The sequence below is a fragment of the Micromys minutus genome (assembly GCF_963924665.1).
Source record: "Micromys minutus genome assembly, chromosome: 4".
NCBI classification, from domain to species: domain Eukaryota; kingdom Metazoa; phylum Chordata; class Mammalia; order Rodentia; family Muridae; genus Micromys; species Micromys minutus.
This window is the reverse complement of record NC_137973.1, coordinates 65,055,221-65,076,929: the sequence shown is the minus strand read 5'-3', so window position 1 is coordinate 65,076,929 and position 21,709 is coordinate 65,055,221. Positions and strand designations below refer to the sequence as shown.

Genomic DNA, 21,709 nt, shown 5'->3' with positions numbered 1-21,709 from the left:
AAGCTTTCCTGTTTACAGATAACATCGGTTGGACCCACATTTGCATGAGTAAGGCCACCTTTAATATGAACTCCAGGAAATTTGAAACTCCAAATATTTATAGCTACCAAACAACAGTTGTACTGAGTATTACCTTTGAAGCCATTAACATTACTCAAAGTTTATGGCACTACGCAAGAAATATTTTCTATTGCCTTTCTCCACAATTTCCATGATACGTTGAAGAAAGCTTTACCTAGAAACACTTCAAGCTTCTTAAAGAAACAGACAAAAGTAAAATATAACTACAGCTGTTTACTTCTCTGTTGCCTCTGGCAATGCTGGCGGGGCTTAGGAGCCCATTCTAAGTCTGGGGTGGGGCTTTACTGCCCAGTGTGTGCAGTCCCGCTGCAGCCCTCAGCTTTCTTTGTCTGTACTCTACTGCTGCTTTGACAAAGCACTTCTCTTTACCTGTAACCAAAGCAGACAATAGCTAAGTGACCACAGCAGCCAGAGAATCCCAGGCAGCTGCCCTAAGCAGTTGACTGCACAAAGTTCATTTGCTTAAGATTTAAAGTTCCACCTTCCTTTCACAAACAAGTGTCTCAATTATTTTACATAGGTTAGAAAAATGAGATTAAAATGTAAGTTGAGAAATCCATTATCCCTAAAACACAAATGAAGAAAGATTTCATCCATGGAGACATGAGACTTATGTTACCCTCTCACTGAATTGGTTTTAAAACAGCAAAAAGCAGACCTGGTGGGTCCCAGCACTACGGGGCGTGAGGGGGAAGGTAGTTTTAGTTTTGGGCCACTCTGCTACAGCAAGTCAGAGGCTAGCATGCACTCCAGAGACCTTGCTTCCAAAACAGAACAGAAGCATTGGGTGAAACAAGATGTGGAGAAACAGCAACATTTCAAAAATACTTTTCTTTAGAGAAGAAAATCATAGGATGTTCTTATTTCCCTGTTTTATGGTAAGGAAGAAATGGGATTATTTTAAAAGTACACTAACTATGATTGGTAGAGTGATACTAGACCTACAATAATTGTAAAGTTTTACCTCGAAGAGAACTGAGTCAGCATACCATAATACTTCGCAGGTCATTTCAATAGTTTTAAATTTTGTTTATTATTAAGATGTATTTATGTGTTTGGTATATTTATATATTGCATGCATGCCTGGTACCAAAGAGGTCAGAAATGTTATCAGATCTTAGACCATGGCTTTAAGTTTTAAACCATCACTACTGGGCTGCTGAAATGGTTCAGTGAGTAAACTGTGCCTGCTGCCAAGCTGATGACCCAAGTTTGATTCCCAGGACCCACATGGAAGAAAGCCAACTTTACATGTTGTCCTCTGACCTGCACATGCACACCGTGGTATGCACCATCCCCAATAAATACATATAAATATAACAACCAGGCAAACAGCACAAAGTCTAGCAGCTTGAGTTCCACTGGCTGACTATCAGCATTGTACAGTCATTATGTGGTCATTATATGGTTCTGGTTCTTTAGTCTCTTTAAGGTTAGTTCTTCATCAACCAAAGTGGCTGAAGACTCCACGTCTTAGGACCAGCACCACACTTGGGTAACTGTAAGTAGCAGCTATTATTAAAACTTGGCTCACTGAAATGTAATTATTCATAGTATCGCTTTAGCGTTCAACTATAGATAGTGGACATTTCAAGCCAGGTCGCTAAGCCTAGTTCCAAGTTCAGTCCAAGAACTTTGGGAAGATAGACCCGTTCCTACACAGGCAGCCCACTCTACTTATCAGAGGACACTGTTCAGACTCCCTCCTCTGTTTTCTCACTCTCTCTGCACATACCCTGCAGAAAATAAAGAGTGTGACCATGAAAAGCAACTAGAGAGAGCTGGAGACCTGGACTGAGCACTTCCATGCGATGAATGTTGTGAATTTCAAGTAATCAGTCAAAGGATCTGAGATGTGGTATTCACATAATATTCTATCTGCTTAAAAATAGAAATGTATGGGTGTTTTATCTATACATATGTATATGCATTATATTTTTAATAATAATAATAATAGTTTTTTAAATTAAGAGTAACATAATACAACACACTTTTTATTCTCTCTCTCTCTCTCTCTCTCTCTCTCTCTCTCTCTCTCTCTCTCTCTCTCTCTCTCTCTGTGTCTGTGCCTGTGGAGGTCAGATTTGATGTTGGGTATTTTCTATCATTCTATATCTTATTTTGGGGGAAGGTTCTTTGTTGAACTTGGGGTTCACTGATTTGGTTGGATGGACTGACTAGGGAGCTTCAGGGACCTTCTTGTCTCTGTAGCCTCAGTGCTGAGAGTGTAGACACAGGCACATGCCCCTACTCTCAGCTTTTTATCTGACTATGGATCCAAACTCAGAGCCTCAGGCTTGTGTATTAAGCACTGTACTAAGCTACATTACCAGCCTTTTTGATAATTTAAAAGACAATGATTTTAATTAAAGGCTTGGGCAAAATACAAAATAAAATATTAAAAGAATAAAGTGATTCCAAATTCTTGAAGTATCAGATCAGAACTTCTGACCAGTCAACTGGAACTTATTCCGACACACCCACTCCTTAAGGGCTCTCTGTAACCCAAAGCTTTAAACCCCAGGCACACTGTGTCTTTACTTTCTCTAAACTCAGGGTCCTATAATCCTATAGAGAAAATAAGAGGAACATTTTGAAGAAAGACTGGGTTGTGGACTGGGTGTGGTGATATACACCTTCCCTCCCAGGACTCAGGCAGAGGCAGGCAGGTCTCTGTGAGTCAAGGGCAGTCTGGTCTACAGAGTGAGTTTCAGGCTGGTCAGGGCTATAAAGTGAGAGCCTGTTTCCAAAAACAAGTTATATTTGAGTTATATTTGAAACTGTGGGCTTTTAAGTTGTACTGTAAGTAACCTAAGATTTTTCACATAGCTTTTGCAATTCTGGGAAAGCATGGTTTGAATTTCATTTAAAAAACTGAGACTAAAATATGCACATGAAATGCAGGTTTTGGCATGTAAAACTTCATTGGTTGGCTACCACTAGTTCTTTGCTTTTATACTTGGAACAAGACATAAATGTGAAAATTTAAAGTTATTAGAGTCTTCATTTATATTTCATATACTTAAAAAAAAATTCTGTGTAGGAACGAATTGCTCTGTTAAGAAAAAGTATAGGGCTGGAGAGATGGCTCCAAAGTTAGGAGCACTGGGCATTCTTTCAGTAGACTAGATTCAGCTCCCTGTACCTACATGGCAGCTTACAAGTGTCCATTACTCCAGTTCCATTTATATACTTTTGAGTAAATGCTCATACACGCAAAATGAAAATAAATATTTAAAAAGGCATGAGGGTTACAGACATAGATCAGTGGTAGAGAGCTTCTTGCTCTGGCTTTGGTCCACAGCATTGCTTTTTAAAAAAGACAAAACAAAAAGTTCAAGTGACCTCTAGTGCCACAATGAATGCACGCACACATGTGCACACCCTTCCCCCAATGTCTGGGTAGAGTTTGAAAAACATTTTTATGACTTTGAGTTGGTTCTCAATGTGCAAGGCCATGTTTGCATGCAGTTCCAGGGTTACTTAGCTATTCAAGTTCAAAGCCATCCCAGAAATGTTCAAGGCTTGCTCTATACACCCCATGTAAGGAAAGGAAGACACAGGAGTAGGGCACTGCCACCCTTTCAAACCACAGCCAAGGATACTCCTCACTGTTTCGGATGTCGACCACCAGAAGCTTTGGTTTACTGGACTTGGTTTTCTTGGTGGGGGTTTTGAAGTGGCCTGTTATTGTGAGCTCACACAAATCAATCAGGTCCTCTGCTGAAATCCGGGGTGATACTTCTGATTTCAGGTCACTTAAAGGGATGGATTCTCTTGACTGAAAAAGGAAAAGGTACAAGGAACAAAAATATTGGCAATTTTATAGAGACAAACTATAGGCAGTTTATATCTTCAGTATAGCCCAAGGAGAAGATGACTCTAGCTCAATTTGGGAAACTACAGTATAACTGTTCTTACTAAACAGACCTCAGACCGTCAAACTAGGGTTCATCTTCTCACCTGTTCTATGATACGGGGCTAATTGAGACCAATGATTTTAGTAGTCATTCTGTGTTGTTTAGTAGAGAGAAGTATTACTACCCTCCTATATCCCCACAGTAAGCAATGCGATAAACCTAACAGAAATTAACTGAAAATGAAACCTTCTGTGATGCAACTTCATCACTTAAGAGCTTTCAAAGGCTGGGAATGTGGCTCAGTGGAGAAGCCTTTGCTCCGTATGCACCAGGTCCTAGTCCGTATAACCAACCAACCAACCAACAACAACCAAACCACAAAGAGCTCTTAACATTTCCTTGATTGTCAGCACGGCAATTCAAGGAGGAAGTACGTATATGCTTAGTCACTATCAAAACTGAGTCTAACTGCTCTCTCATTTTCTGAGTTTCATTCTGTTATTCTACTCTGGACCTGCAATTTAATATTTCATATGAATGGCTCACCAGACAAATTTATTCTGAAAACAAAACCAATACTGTGTCTAATTGGAAGTTGATGTCGGCTTTCATCTCTGGGGTTACTCTGTCCTAAACTCTTTAGTGGCAAAAACACTCGTCCATTTACCTTGTTAATGTTCGACCAGAAATGAAAATGGCTAAGCTTCATAAGTTTCTCCACATCCTTTGTGTTAGACTGCAGTCTTGCAGGTGCTCCTCACCACACGTGTGGTACATCTTTGGTGATAAAATACAGAGCTTTGATTGACCCAGTCCCGCCTGCAGTCACTCATTTTGAAGGGAAGCATCATCTGCCTGAAGGACATTCCCTGGCTGATAAGGAAGAGCACTTTATAGGAGTGTCCTTTCTGAAGAAAGAGTATCCCGAGCTTCGTTCCCAACCAAATGTGCATGGGAGAGGTTTTTAGGAAAGAACATTGCTGTACAGTAGATTTTAAAGAAACTTTTTATTGCTTCTTTGTGAATTTCACATCATGGACCCCAATCCCACTCATCTCCCAGTCTCTCATATCTACCCTCTGCTCTTGCAACCTCCCCCCAAAACAAAACAAAGTGAAGCAAACAAACCCTAAATCTGGCTGTGAAAGCTGTGCATCTCATAGTATACCTTTTCCCCAAACAGCTTTACTTGCAAATGATCATTGCAATGAGTCACACTGGTCTGGTTCAAGACCTCTGGCTTCTGCTACACTATCAATACTGGATCCTCATTGGGACTCTTTTCAGATATCCTGTTACTGCCTTGTGTCATGGAGATCCTGTAGCTTTGGTTCTGGAGGACCAGCCCCTTCATGCACTCTATCAGTTCAACAATGGGGTAGATGTTGGGGTGGTCCAATTCAGGGCGCTGGATCGGGGTCTGAATTGTATCTGAGTTGGTCAGTCTGGTAGCTCTCCCACACTCATAAATTACATGGGGCCAGCTCTCCAGCATTGCCTAGGTGAGGGGCAGGGCCTGCTTTCTCCAAGTGCTGCTTCCTGTTTGGGGCAGGGGCAACTTTCCCTGCTGTATAGTTCTTCCGTTTTTTGTGACAAGGTTTCTCTGTGCCCTGGCTGTACTGGAGTTCATTCTGTAGACTATTCCTGAAATCCATGGAGATCTGCTTGCCTCTGCCTCCTGAGAGCTGCTCCTCCATGCCTGATAATATTTTATGAACAGTAGAGGAATCACAGAAAAAGTGTAACTTTCCAGCCTTCTCTGGATGTATGTAAAAAAGGATTGTAGTGTGATACATGTAGATTCACTTTAGGAGTTAAAATAAATGAAGGTATTTGGGCCAATTACACTAAGAAGAGAAGAGTAAAATTATTATAAAATACATATTTGAGTATGTTTTAAGTTTGCTTAGCAGTTTTATTATTTATTATAAACAGCTTCTTCTGCACACTGTCTACCTCACTACGCTAGCACTAAGTGTGTTGGCACTTTCCTCCTTTGACTGGTGCCTCTAGCTCATGGCCTTGGTTACAGATGATGCAGGGGGATTTGGAACAGCTACATCTAACTCAGGTTTTATCACAAGAAAGTTTTGACTTTAACTTTTCACAAACCTTCAGTGCACAGAATTATTTATTTGGTACTATTAGATTTGAACTCTCAACAATTGAAACTTATCTTTTTTCTCCTTTTTGACTTTGTGTGTATGTGCTTCTGGGTACATAAATGTGTGGGTGTACATCTGTATGTGGGCTCACGTTTGCTTGCAGGTGTGCATGTGTACATTTAGGAGAGAGGTCAACCTCAGATGTTACTCCTCGGGAGTCATTCCCTTGTTTTTTGAAACAGTTTCTGTCATTGGTTTGGAGACAATTGAGTATACAATACTGACTGGCTAGAGCTGAGCACACTACCATGTTTGGCTTTTTAACTTCATCCTGGGGACGAATTTAGGTCCTCGTGCCTACCTTGTTATGGGCGGGAGCATCCCATCAGCCTCTTCTCTACTTTGTAATATGTAACTGCCATGCTGCTCAGATTGACCTTGGACTTGTGACCCCCAGCTTCAGCCTCTAAGAGCTAAGATTAGAGTTGTTTATCACCATATCCAGGGTAGAGCAAGCTTAGAGAGTAAAAGTTCAAAATGTAAATCTATTTGATAATTTAAAAAAATCATATTGTTTTGTTTATCCGGAGTCAGAATTTAGTTGGCAGATTACTGATGAAAACCCTGTAGTAGTCTAGACCTTTGAAATGGCTACTGGCATGGATTTATAGTATCTCCCACCAAGTCCCAAGCATCTAAATATGAAAACTCATTTTGCTATTTGTAAGCACAGCATTTTGACACTGTGGGAGATGCCTGGGCTTTACTTCTAACACATCAGTTCTACCTTTAGGATCTATGCTGTGGAATGCACACATGCGCGCGCGCGCGCGCGCACACACACACACACACACACACACACACACACACACACACACACAATTCATCCTTCAATGCATACGCGCTCGAGTATGCACTAAAAAGCTTTCTATCCCCCACCCCCACCCCACTTTCAAGCTAGTATAAATGAAACAGGAATTTTTAGTGAGGAGCTTGTTTGAAATCCTACCCCCACCCTATTAAATTCCCCAATATCTAATCAGTGCCTGAGCCATTGACCCTGCTCTATGACTCACAGCACAAGTCTCATACTGTACTAGGAACTTTCTCAAAGGCTTTTGCATCTCATAACCTACCAGAAAGTTGAGGTGATGTAGCTCCTAAGGGAAACTGGGTGAATAAATCAAAAAGTAAAGGAAGAAAGGCAGATATATGAAATAAGACAGAAGGGGACAGGTCCAGGGAGCACATCATGATAAATACATCTTGGCCCTACAGTTTTAAAATGAGACTGGAAAAAGGAAGGACAAGTAAGGAAAAGGTAAATTCAGATTTACACATGTGAAACTCAGCCTCACAGAGTTCATCACACTGAAAATATTAAGAATACTAGAGATAGGAACAGAAATTTGTGAGATGTCACAGCTATAAGTAAATTCATAAGGAAAAACTAATTAAAAAAGAGATACTGCTGAGAAAACCTTATATTTTGTAGTATTCGAAGTAGAATTGAGATGTTTGTTAAAAAACTTTCAACAAGTTCTCATCTTTCTCCATGACATTACTCAGACGACTTAAAGTGTTCAGTATTTCACGTGCATGCGAAGGTACAGACAGAAATGATCATGTTTAAGCTTTAAGAGAAAAGACACTCTAAAACGTCACTCTAAACACCCCATCATCTACAAAGAAGTTTTCCATACATTTAAGACACTGTTTCTCCAGTAGCACTTTTAAAGTTTATCTTTCTCATTTTTAGAGGACTGGAGGTTCCTAAGATCCAGAAAGAGCATCCTCAACAGAGTCTGAGACAGCTGCTATGCTCTGGAGGCTGCGCGATGCATTTTTCACACAGGAGAGGTTTCGTTCCCCTAAACAGAGGAGACACCATGAAAGAAAGTGTGAAATGCAGAGAGGAGACACAGAATTCTTTTCAGTGATTGTTTTATGCTAAAAATTTCACAGATGTGCTCTATAAAAACTGAGTGCAGGCTAAATTTCCTCAAAGACAGTAATTTCCCCTTCGATTTACAGTACCAGCTTGGGGATATTTCAGTCTCTGGGCCTCAGTTTTGTGATGAATGATTGAAGAAGGAAGACTAAATGCCACTATTTATTTTAACTCTAGTGTTCGGTGGCTTGATTTTTGATAAGCAGCAGTGCCCATTCACACTCCTGTTCCCTTCCTTGGACAAAGTGAGGAGGTTCTTCAGTATTCTGCTGTTTGGGGTTTACTTATAAAGACTCAGTGGTAGTCACCGCAGGCCTCCTTGTAAGTAGGACACATACAGACAGATCCGAGAGAACTTAGCGCCAAACCAAGTACAAGTCATACTCCACCCAGTTAAAGCTGTTTCCGTGAGGATAGACGAGATGGAGGTGCTAGTAAGTGAGGAACGTGTCAGTGTGGGTGGGGTGAGGCACTGAGACAGGGGCAAGGGGACAGTGTGGGCAGGTGAGCGCTGCTTCTACTTGCTTACTTTTATAGACTCTTGGAAGTAATTTTCAAGTAAGAGCAGAACTTAATATGTGAAAAGCAGAACCCAAAAAGGACTAGGCTCCACTCAACCACTGGAGGTGGAGCATCTGACGTCCTGGAAGGGGCTACTTATTGCTGCTACTCTCCAGAGCACGGACATGGCCTGTTTCCTCTGCCAGCCTCAGATAGATCTTCAGAGCAAAGACTTGGGGCCAAGAATCAGAGCTATAGCTCTACCTCCAGCTCAGCCCTCCAAGGCACACTAGTTACTTGAGTTGGGCTTGTGAGCTCATCAGTCCTCTTTCTCACCCTTTCCTTGTATGCATTAGTACTTAGATACAACCTATTTGTTAAGCTGCTCCTTGCTACTCAGAATATTTTTTATCACCATGTAACCAAAGAGTATCAAATCAATGGCCCAAATAGTCTCTGATTAGCAGCTTTGGCACATGCTTGAGAAGAAAGTGTGCAGTTCTACATATTCGTTCTTATGGCCACACCAAGAACAAGTTATCAAGTGAGGTCAGTATTTTATTGTTTTATTATTACTATTAATTTCTGATGAAATATTTGCTCGCTAGTTTCTTGCCATATGGAAAGAAGGACCTTCACTTGAGAAAATGCTTCTGTGAGATTGGTCTCTAGGTGTGGGCATCTTCCTGACTAATGAAAGATGTGTGAGGGCTCATCCACTGTGGGTGGTAAGTACCCCTGAGTTGATGTCCTTGTTTGTATAAGACAGCAGATTGAATAAGCCATGGGGAACAAGCCAGTAAGCAGAGTCCTTTCATGGTCTGTACCTCAGTTCTTGTCTCCAGTGCTTGTGCTGACTCCCCTTGGTGATGGCTGTGGTCTTTATCACAGCAATGGAAAGTAAACTAGGACACAATGTTTGCTTCTTATCATGGCATCCAACCATTTATATCAAGTGAAAAGACTCAAAAGTTTCAGCAGAGGACACAGAACGCAAAGGAGGGAGCTCAGCTGCTCTTAATAACTAATTGCTTATTTGAATGCACTATAAACCAAGTCAGACAATTCTCATCAGAATTTGGGTACAGAAGCATCAAAGTCCACAACATATTTAACTGTATTTCTAACTTCTTTCAAACATGTGAAGACATTTTAATTTTAACGAGATCAGTAAGGCTGTTCATGTCACAGTCAAGCCTAAAACCAGAGACCATGAAGATATGCCTTGAATTTATAACATAACAATGCATATTATGGAATGGGGCTGACAAATCTGGAGGCTGCCTATCAATTAAGCTAAATTAGCTTTCATGTTTGATATTTTCTTATTGAAGATAAAAGAATCTCAGAAGTAATTTTATAATTCATTTAATCTCTGAATCACAAATTGAGAATAAACAAATATAATAATTTTAGAAGAAAAATAGACGAAGTGGAGACAGGATGGCAAACAGAGGTGCTTGGTGTGGAACAAAGGGAAATCTACTTTGAAGAGAGGGAGGCAAAACTGGAAACCAGCAAGGAAGCTGGGCAGCTCTACACAGACTGCATCAGAAAGGTAACCCAGGAAACAGCAACACAAATGGCAAGCTCAGCAGTCTCCCTGCTGGGGCCATCCTCATGGTATGCATCTGACCAGTAGTACCAGCAGACTCCATAGTTTTAGAGCACTGAAATCCAGTCTGGGGAGATGGCTGGTTGGAGGGACTTCTCTGTTCCAAAGAAGGAATCTTCTACAATGGTACTACCCAATGTCACCTTGCCTGAACTGACTGGTAGCTTTTGCCAGTGGACCTCACTGGACTGAGGACAGCCATCTTGACATCCTGCAGTTTCAGCATAAGAGGATGCCTCTACTACATGTCCAAGTCCAACATGAGCTGGACCTGCAAGTATTAGGAAAGGTTTCTTTCATACTTCAAGACTAGCTCCTAATGCAAAAACTCAGCATCACCTACACCTGTTATGTCAGAGCTTGTAAAGACACAGCTCTACTCTAAAACTAGAGTAAATTGGCAACCAGAGGCCCAGTCAGTTCATAGCACCATCAGAATCCACTAAATGAGGAATGGGAAGCTTTCTGTCCTAGTCTACAGCCTGAAGATTAAGATTCCGACAGACTGGACTCGATTTTGTCTACTGGAATAATAATATCTGCAACAGATCTAGGACTGCATCAACAAATACCACAAGTCTCATTGTTGCTGATGTTTTCCCTGTGTGGCCTGGGGATATTTTCATCTGTATAGACAGCAGATACCATAGCTACAAGTCCCATCACCACTTACACTAACCCACACAGAATAGAAAAAATCTCCTCCACATCCCATAACTCAGACAGCATGAAGACCAATGCCACAAACTCAAATATTCCATGCTCTCTCCTCTACAGTAAACAGAATTGAGACCATTTGTGCTAATCTCTTGGAATCAACTATGGCTCGAATCTATATAAAACCAGCTAATAGTGCTATGAGACCAAGTACCAAATGGGGATTGCCCAATGGGACCTAAGGAACATATAGTTTGGGTTCTACAATGTTGAGACCATACTAGAACTCAGCATGACCTGTACTCATCCCAGAGGACAGAGAAAGTTCTACCCTATCCTCTAAGGATATGACTCTAAGGAGTGACTGCTGATGTAAGAGGCCCAGGTATCTCCTACATTTATCCTGAAGGTCCTGGAGAATGTCTTCACTTTCTACAGATCAGGAACTATGGTAGCTGTTATTAGAAACCACTCTTTTTGCACTGAGGGACCAAGGAACAGTTCTCTTCATATGCTGCATCACCAACTACAAACACAATCACAAGCCCTGGTTCTACCCAGGCTCAAATATGTATAGCCAATGGACATATCACTTTGCTTATGTCCTTTGAAAATTCATGACTGTTTTGGGATCTATTGCATTCTAGACATTGTAGATACCAAAGCTGAAGAAACTAAGAGATGCTGGTGAGCTGCCTATAACTAAACCCAATGCACTTACTGATTGATGGTCTGTCTACCCATGACAGATCCAGTATAAGCAAGACTTTTTCTACAAAAACCGTCAAGAGTAAGTAAACATCATACCAAATATGTAGACATTAATGTAAAGAAAAAGCATCAGAGGAAACAATGCCATTAATGAAAACAATTCTTGAAAATTCTGAGATTCTTGAAAAAAATTTAAGGCAATGATTTGAATTTAGAGACATGCAAAACAAACAAAAACATGAATGATTACAAAGAAATGAGAAAAACAATTCAACTTACAAGCAAGAAATTCACCAAAGAGACAGAACTTAAATAACAAACAAAAACCAAAGACCAATCTTGCAATTAAAACCCTAAATAAATAAAATAAAAATATAACAGCTTCCACAGAAGACCATAAGTGGAAGAGTTTATGACCTGGAGGACATGTCTGCTGAGTTCACCTCAGATGCAGCAGTAGTCAGATAGGAAAAGGAGGGAGAATTAGCAGGACAGAGAATATGAATTGAATGGAACACTACCAAATGGACAGCATTCACACTTCAGGAATTCCAGGATGAAACGGAAATGTACTGAGAACAACACTCACTGACTCCGCACATACCCAAAGGTGTATGGTGACTGTGTATAAAAATCCAAACGATCATCTGGAAGCAACCAACACGGAGCTTTGCCACAACACAAATTCCTTCTTTCTGTTTTCCTTCCATCACATGGAATGTGGTCCCATGTGTGACATCAGAAGGTAAGTGTAGGCATTGGTCCTTCCACCTTGTTTCAGACAGGGTCTCTTATTTTTCACTGTGTGCACCAGGCTAGCCAGGGGTTCTCCTGTCTCTGCCTCCTGTCACTCTGTGTATAAATCTTTTCCCAGCAACGATGGGACACGTTTTTTTTTTTTCCCACCCAACAGCAATAGGACACACATTTTCTCTCTCTTATCAATACATGGGACAATCTCTAGGGTAGATCATATGCTAATCCAAACATCCGGTGTGACGGTCAGTTTTAATTTTTACTTTGATTATATTAAGAAACATCTATGGGATTAGTAGAACACATCTCTGGCTATGCCTGTAAGGAAGAAATTCCACTGAAAGTTTGCTAATCTAGCAAACTGAAGGTACTAATCTAGTGTAGAGATTGGTTGATGATTCATAATATGATGACATTATTGGGATGTGGTAAGGTCAAGAGGCTGGGCCCAGTTAGAGGAAGGGGGGCATTGTCAACTTGTTAATGAGGACAATATGTTGCCCTGGCCTTTTGTTGTACAGCCCCTTCCCTTTCCTTTTATTCAGCCATGAGTAAACAGGTCCCTGGTATACACATCCACTGTCCTTATATTTTGCTCAAGCATATGGGTCAATAAATACTTCTACCCTTAAGAAGGTAGAAGAAGTCATTTTTGTCGAAATTTCATTGAGAAAACCTAATATATCAAGTATCTATCTATGTATCTATCTATCATCTATCTATCTATCTTTTAAACACATTTTTTCTCCCAAAAGACAGGGTTTCTTTTTGTGGCCCTGGCTGTACTGGAACTCACTCTGTAGACCGGGCTGCCTCGAACTCCCAGAAGATCTGCCTGTCTCTGCCTCCTGAGTGCTGGGATTAAAGGTATGTGCCACCACTCCCCAGCTAAGTCTTAATAAATTTTTAAAAACTGAAATTATGGAAAATTTTGGAGATGCCTCAGTGGTTAAGAGCATTGACTGCTCTTCCAGAGCTCCTGAGTTCAATTTCCAGGAACAACATGGTGACTCACAACCATCTGTAATGAGATCTGATGCCCTCTTCTGGTGTGTCTGCAGAGAACTAGAGTGTACTCATATAAATAAAATAAATATATCTTTCAAACAAAACCAAACCAACTGAAATCACATCATGTTCTCATGAAGGAAGAGAAGCCCAGATTGACCATAGTAGAAAGTATACACACAGATGAAAATTCAGTCACACACTCCTGAAGGACCAATGGCTAACTGAAGAAAGTAAAAAAGAAATACAAAATGCTATAAACAAATGGAAATGATCCCAACATATTAGAATCTATGAAGCCCGGGCAAAGAGGCACCTTACAGAGAAGCATGCAGTAAACTAAACGTTCTGCTGGATTAACAAGGAAGAGCAAGAAGACTCAAGGTGAGAGGTGAAAACAAGGGTTTTCACAGCACAGAAATGCAAAGGTCCATGAGCAACCCCTATGAGATATTAACAATGTGGAAAGCCTACAAGAAATGGATACATTTCTAAATATACACTATCAAATTGGAAATCCAAATATGCAAATAATGAACAGCAACACTGAAACAATAATTAAAATCCCCCATCTGAGAAGTCTCAAGAATATGAAAGTTGTGTTGCAGAATTAGACAAAATATTTAAATGACTTAGTCAAATTCCTCTTAAACCTCTTCTCTAACTGAAATGGGAAGAACTTGGCAGGGCTCTTCTTCTGGAGCCAGCACTTCAGTCTAAGAACCATACAAAGATCCCACACAAAGGAACACTAACATATACCCTGATGACTATAAATGCCAATGTTCTCTACAGATAGTAGCAAACCAAATTCAGCATCACATTAAAAAGACCAAAGACCAGGGTCTAGTGTGACTCATCCCAGGGCTGATGTAATGGTTCAAAAATAAAACAAATTGGCCAGTGTGACTGACTATCTCTCAGAATAGAGGAATTATCTCAACAGATACAGAAAGGGCAATCAATAAGATTTAACATTCCTTTATAATAAAATCTGTCACTGAGGCTTGGTGGTACACACCTTTAATCCAAACACTTAGGAGGCAGAGATAGGCATTTCACAAAGTTTGAGACCAGTCTGATCTACAAAGTGAAGTTTCAGGCCAACCAGGGGTACTTATTGAGACCTTGTCTAAAAAACCAAACAACGAAAGCACAACACTATCAAGAAATTAGGACAAAATGTCAAAACAGTAAAGGTTAAAAGAACACAAAATACTCCACATCTATTCCTGTTAAATCATAAAAAAATATCAAACATACTCACTGTTATTTTTCTTAAAATTTTAATTGTCTTTAAAAGCTCACTTACTGAAAGAAATATAGGTTATTTAAGTTATAAAGCATAGAGTTAATTTATTCATGTATGAAGATGACATGATGCCAAAACCTAAGATATATCACTCAATCCCAATTAGAAACACTGTAAGCAAAAAAGACAAAAATAGCAACTGATGATACAGATGTGGAGAAAGGATAGACATCATGGAATACCATATAGTATTTCTCAGAAAACTAAAATAGATGTGCCCTAGCAATAGTGATTTTACCACTGGGAACACATGCACAGGAGACAAATTCTGGTCACTAAAAAGATGAATGCATTCCCATGTCCACTGCAGTGCTATTCACATAGCTAGGATCTGGAGTCTATCTACGCTCTGAGCCGATGAGTCAGTAAAGAAAGTACATATGAACATGACAGAGCACAGTTCAGCCATGAAGCATGAACCTGCCCTTTAGAGTAATGCGGATAAAACTGGTTCCATTATGCTGAGAGAGAAAGTCAGACACAGAGAGTCAGAGACCACATGATGTCATTTCTGTAAACTTGTAGTCAGTGCCATGAGAAAAGGAATGAGACTGTGGTCACTGGAGACTTGGAAAGGCCTGGAAGAAAGTGAATCAAAAGAAGTTCTGTAAAGATACTAAACCACAGCTGGGGAGGAAGAATTAGTTCTGGGTTCTCTATTACATACACAGAAGGGTAAGTATAGGTTCAAACAATCAATGACACATTTCAACGTGACCAGAAGAGTATGAAATTCCAACATATGAAGATGATTAGTGTTTGAGGAAATGCTTATTACCCTGATTACATTACTATAAATTATATACATGTATTTAATTACTAAAATGCACTGCATAAACACATTACAAACACTGTCCCAATAAAAAGACCCCTCAATAAACTATTTTATATGCAGAAGTTTACCAAACAGAACAGAACTTCTAATTAAAATGATCAGTTATTATGTAAAGGTGAATTACTATAGTACTTAGATTAGATATAGTTAACTTTAAAACTGTTAAAACTAAAAATCTTCATATATCCCTTCTTCTGTAATGCAGCTTAACATGTGGTAATAGAGGTGTTGCTGTGTCTCTGTGTACCAGTAGATGGTAGAGAAGAGAGTGGCTATATCTATACTCATAGGTATTCTGACCTATGAACATCTGAATGATGAGTAGCCTAACATTCCCTGAAAAAAGAAAGCCTGAGATGAACACCAGTCAGGCACCTGGAGACCCAGACTGGGAGCTAGCCTGAGACAACCATCAGCCTAGCACAGCACAGGCCTGGAAGAGCCCTCAGGGTAGGGAACGAGGCAGAGACTAGAAGAACCCCTGCCTAGGACCATGGGCCCCTGGCAGAAGTAAGCCTGAGACAGCCTACCCTCAAATGGAGCCACTTGAACAGCAAGACGCCAGTCATAGATGAGCACCATGGGGTCCAGACAGGGAACTAGGCTGAGATGGCCAATGTTGGGCACTGTGCAGGCTTGGGGTTGGGGATAGACCATATCTAAGATTATCCCACCCGGTGTTATAATGCATCAGCAGGCACAACACTCCTGAGACCACTCCTGAGATCCCTCCAGGTCCTCAGAGACTCTGGGCACCACTAAAAGAAGTACGTAGCAGAGAAATGGAAGAGAAAGAGAACCAGAAGGATGTGGGCACAATGAAGGGAGTGAGAAACAGCTGATGTGAGTGGCTGTTGATGCCACTTGGGACCATGGTGGGGTTCTGGCTTATGCTGGCACTAGGGCCCATGTCTAGGTCAGTAGCCTACAGTAGCAGGGGTCTGTTACCATCCACGTGGATGTCCCTGGCCTCAGCTGCTGCCCAGGGATATTCTGATATCTGAGGGCTATGCAGAACTAGCCCTATTCTTTGCCTGGGCATCATGGGAAATCTGGTCCTGGGGCCATGAGAGCAAGAGATCTGCCTAGCCAGCGGCAGCACTGGGAGAGCAGACCTCTGTGGGAGTTGAGGGTGAACTGACCTCAGGGTGTGAGCATAGCAGAGGAGCTCAGCAACTTTTGCAGCAGCATAGGCAAGAGAGAGATGCCTTTCCTCACCCCTTGGCCCTTGCCACCTAAGGCAGCACAGTAGAGCTGGCCCTGGATGTGCAGGTTGAGGGTGGGCCAGACAAAGGGTCTGAGTGCAGGAGAGTCATCAGGCTGACCAGCTCAGGTACCTTCCAGGCCCAGACCCAGAACTTTTGCGTTGGCACACCTCATCATCTACCCCATCAATGAACTGCTGGAGTACATGAGGACACGGGTCCTACAGATCCCATGCTACAAGATCTCCATGATGCAGAGCAACAACAGAATATCTGCGGAGCCCCAGTGAGGATCCAGTACTGAGAGTGTAGCAGAAGCCAGAGACCTCGTTCTAGACCAATGACTCACACCAATGAACATCTGTAAGCAAATAAGTATGGACAAAGGGGTGTGCTGTGGGACACACTACAGCTTCCAGACCAAGATGTTTTCCTCTGTTGGGGGTTAGGTTGCAAGAGTGGAGAGCAGGGATGAGGGGAGGGGAAGATGAGTGGGGTTGATGTGCATGATGTGAAATTCACAACCAATAAAAAGTTAAAAGTGTAACAACAAGCAATCCAAGACAAGGGAATATCGCTAAAAGTTACAGGCAATCTTTCTGTGACAAAGTAAATCTTAAAGATACTATATTGTCTATAAAATGTAAACATGTAACTTGATACATATATCCCAGTAATATCTAAAACTTAATTTTTTTGCCAAATTGTGAGATGCTTAAGTGTGCTCATATTTTACTTATAGAAATAAAATCAGTGCTCAATTTTAAAAGTGGAGAGGAATTAATTGGTTAAAATACACAAGGTAGGACAAAAATCAGCAGATGCAGAAAAGCCATTTGACAAAGCCAACATCCCTTCATGATTAAGGTCCTAGAGAAACTAGGGATTATGTGAACACATTCAATGCAATAAAGGCCATCTATGACAAAACTGGGTTCTATAAAAGAGCAGTCTGAGCCAGCCATGGCGAGCAAGCTCTTGCCTCCAGTTACTGCCTTAAGTTCCTTTGATGATGGACTGTGATGTGGAACTGTGGAAAAATAGGCCCTTTCCTCCCAGATCCCAAACAAAAGATAAGCACCTTCACAGTATTGGCAGGAAACCAGATAGATACATGAGTGGAACAGACTACAGGACCAAGACAAGTCCACATAGCTATAGCCACCTAGTTTTTGACACAAAAGTGAAAAAGGTACACTGGAGCCTCTTCAACAAACTGTGCTGGGAAACTGAAAATGTACACAGAAATGCGAAGTTAAAACCAGGAACACTGAAATTCCTACAAATGGGGACGCATATCAATATGCAGGCTGGAGAGGTGACTTGGTGGATAAAGGTGGTTGCTGCCACACCCGGCTGCTGCTGGTACCTGGAACCCATATGGTGGAAGGTAATCATCTCCTGTAGTTGTCCTCTTATCTCAACATGTCCATGAGGTATATGTGTGCATACACACACACACAAGACAAACACATGCAGCGAAAGAGGCTTAAAGCTTTACAACAATTAACTTGAAAGAAACAAAAAGACATACTTTGTATTTTTTTCAAAGATTACATATGAAAATTTCCTATCTGTAAATTTATTTGTAGCGCAATTAGGATTTTTAATAGCTTCTTGGTATGGAAAAAGAAACACTAAAAGATGACATAATTGAAGAATAACAAAAATATGTGCATAAATCTGGTTTGTCATAAAGGGATATTTAGAATCAAAAGGAGCAATTTAGTTTGTCCAAGAAAATAAACATCTTCATAATAAACTAGCCATTTGATAAATAAAAAAGTTTAATAGTTTGTTAGCTCGACTTGATTGTCCCTTGGTACAAGTGCACGCTCGCAAACAAACATACAGATAACAATGTTAGCTAAACTTTATTCATCTGGGCTTGAAAGAACAGAAAACCCTGTTCCCTGGGATTTTCTCAGGTGTGAGAGCTGCACATAAAGCTCTGGTGTCGCTTTTCATTATGGCCCTGGTTTGTGTTAGTACAAGTATAAAACAGACTAATAACATCAACATTGAAACTTTATACCTACGTTTAATTGATTTTTGAACTCATGTCACTGAAAATTTTCATTGACTTATCTTATATGGATATCTTATATGAAGTACGGGGTGGGGAGCTGAATAAATGGGACACTTATGCCCTGCGATTTGAAAATCATTAAGCTTCCTGGATCCTGTATATAATGGTGTCTCTTGTTGCTATCCTGTCTGTAGAATTGTGCCAGAATCCATTTCCCTTTAAATGTCACAGAATGCCAGTGATTCATGAAATGACATCCCTGAACTTTGAGGTTGTGTAAGGAACATCTCTGTGCAAGACCCCAGATATTCATTAGCTAGCTGGAGTCAGGCTACTGTGCCCATCACTCTCCACGAAGAGAATGAATTCTGTAGACTTGCTGGTAGAAAAACATTGTTAGAAGATCTGTGTCAAATCAACACTGAATTAAATCAGGCTGCTCAGGAAAACTGTCACCACGGCAGCCTTCCCTGCAACTTCATGTGGGTATGCTAATCATGCTGTGAGAACTGCCTGCTGCCTGTGGAAAGCCCCTGTCTCACATCAGCTCAGCTGCCAGGCTGGACCAACCCTGCTTCAGATACTTTACCCTATATCATGCCAATTGTTACTTTTGCCAAAAAGAAAATAATTAATATATTTTTTTGTTTTCCATTAAGAACTCTATCATAACTCTTCTATCACCCTTTCTCCAACCCTCATGAACATAATGTATTCTATAATTGTCCTGATGCATGTTTTGTCTTACCATGGACTTTCTGTATTCATTTCACTGTGGGATTTACAGGACATGTCTGTATTCAGAAGATACTTGCATGAAGCGGGGAAGGGAGAGCTGCGTTTACAGTGTTACAGAGTTAGAGTGACCATACTGTGGCTTTATATCCCAGGCAGCAAGCACTTGGACATGTGACTACAAGTTCTCATTTCTACAAGATAATTTCGCAAAATGATATAAGTACATGTTTAAAGAGATAGTGAAAAATACCAAACATAATGTCTAAGTTTTAGATGGCTGCAGAGAAACAAGTAGATGTTTTTAAAAATGAGAAACATATGAAGGTACACCAGGAAAAGCAATAATGAACACGCACCCCTAATTTACAGTGCCATGACCTGAAAAATAAGGCATATTTTTAAGTTATTTGGTTACAATATTTACTTAAATGTCTCATTTCACAAAGTATTTGAGCTAACTTTTAGTTCAACTTATACTCTAATACATGCTTTATTTTTATCCTGTTCTGATACATTACTTCCATCTGCCAAAATAGTTTTCTGGTGTACTGAATTAAGTGATATCCCAAATCTGGAACTGATACTGGGAGAAAGGATGTTTATATAAAATGATAAAAATCTTGCTAACGCTAGACTCGAGGAGCTCCATTTTAAATAACAACTGGGCTCAGAAAATGAGGCTGTAAATGAGGTGTGACAGACACTGCAGGTTTTCTCCTCTTTGTGTTCCTGATTCCAAACTACTTCTCTTCATGTCCATGTATTTATCAAGGTACTTAGAACAGAAACAGTCCACATTAATGTGAAATGAATCAGGTACTAAGCATGTGATCAATAAATATCTGCTCAAAGAATAAATATTATCCAAAATTCACCTTAATGATGAGAAAGAGAAAAGAAAAAGAAATACTCCCCTCTTAGAATAAAAACAAAACCCTTTGGAACATGGTGGAATAGGAGCACCATCAGAAGTAGTGGATAACAATTTAGGAAATAAGGGGAACAAGAATAATTTACAGTCAGTAAGCTATACCTCCAGGTTCAGGCTCTACTGGAAACAAACTTCTGCTACAATCAGGCATGGACTTAATCACCAGACTGGTCTTGCTTGCTGCATTTTATTCCAAGAAAACTGGACTAAAAGACCTTTGCAAAAGCAGTGCTCGTATGGATTTGAAAGGATTTCCCAGCAACTACTGCCAGGGCCTCCTGTACAGGGAAACTCGGGAACTAAACACAAACATTAATCAATCAGTGTGCTTTGGGTATCATACAAGCCGGCCATTCCTGACCCTATGGGGCCTCAGTAACTACAGTGGGGCAGAATTTGCCTCAGTTGTTCATAGCCCACAGCCCACACAAAAGACCCAAGGAAACCCTACATGCAATGGGAGCTGGAAGCCCATGGAGAAGAACTCCCTTGAAAAGCATGTGGAGCACAGCCTAGACCAGGATCAGAGAGAAAAAACAAAACAAAACAAACAAACAAACAAAAAGCCCTAAAACTAGTGGATCCATGAAGAAACAAAACTGGCATTCAGGCCAGCGATTTCATATTCTTAACATCTCTGTCCAGCTCTCCTCCCCTACTACAGCTATTCTTCCTCTCCCTGAGAGTCCATTATCTTCTACCTCCACCCAACAACCTTTCTCTACAGATAAGTCTTGTCTATGCAGTACAGTAGGCACAGGAGGCCAACACTGTCCCCTACTCTTAGTGCCTTTCTAATGATTCCCTCTCTTCCTGTCCCTCCTTTCTCTCCTTTTTCCTTTATTCCTTTCTCTCTCTCTCACTTGTTCCTCTTACTATTTCCTGAAGCCCAGATGCTGACCTGTTTACAATATCTAGGCACATATCCTTACCTCTCTTTAAAAGTCTAATGCTAACCAAGGCTCCCACACATCTACCCACTTTTTCCTCTGTCTCAATCATTCCCATTCCCACAAATGTCTCTCCTCTACTTTCCTCTAACAACCCAACACTTCTCACTAGAGTCACAGTGATTGTCACGCTTCCCTTCCCTTTCTCTCATACTAATGCTTTAGCACAGGCAGCAGCAATGGAGCCCTTTACTCCCTAAACTAACCTGTACTTAGCAAGTGTCTGTTTCCAGTCACCCTCGACTGTTTAGTCATACTGGGTTAACTACTGGGTAGTGACTGTTGCTGTGAGAGCTACAGCGACAGACTGGAGTCAGCCTGGGGACTGGGATACCAGTCTACCAGATGAAAATGTCACCACAACCCTACTGTAACCCAACCTCTGTTTAACACTGCAAACATATCTGCTGAAAGGAGAGAGACATCCTGAATTTAAAGAACAAAAATAATAGCAAAAATCTTAA

At 40.7% G+C, this 21,709-nt stretch overlaps 1 protein-coding gene across 1 annotated transcript in view; it reads right to left on the bottom strand.

Annotated features, from left to right (window-relative positions):
• Positions 1-21,709, bottom strand: part of TBCK (TBC1 domain containing kinase) — a gene marked incomplete at its 5' end in the record, with an annotated part of 140,900 nt that overhangs the window by 16,547 nt on the left and 102,644 nt on the right. The window contains one exon of the mRNA XM_080915166.1: positions 3,687-3,862. Coding sequence (XP_080771292.1) covers positions 3,687-3,862 — 176 coding nt within the window. The remainder of the gene's footprint in view (positions 1-3,686; positions 3,863-21,709) is intronic.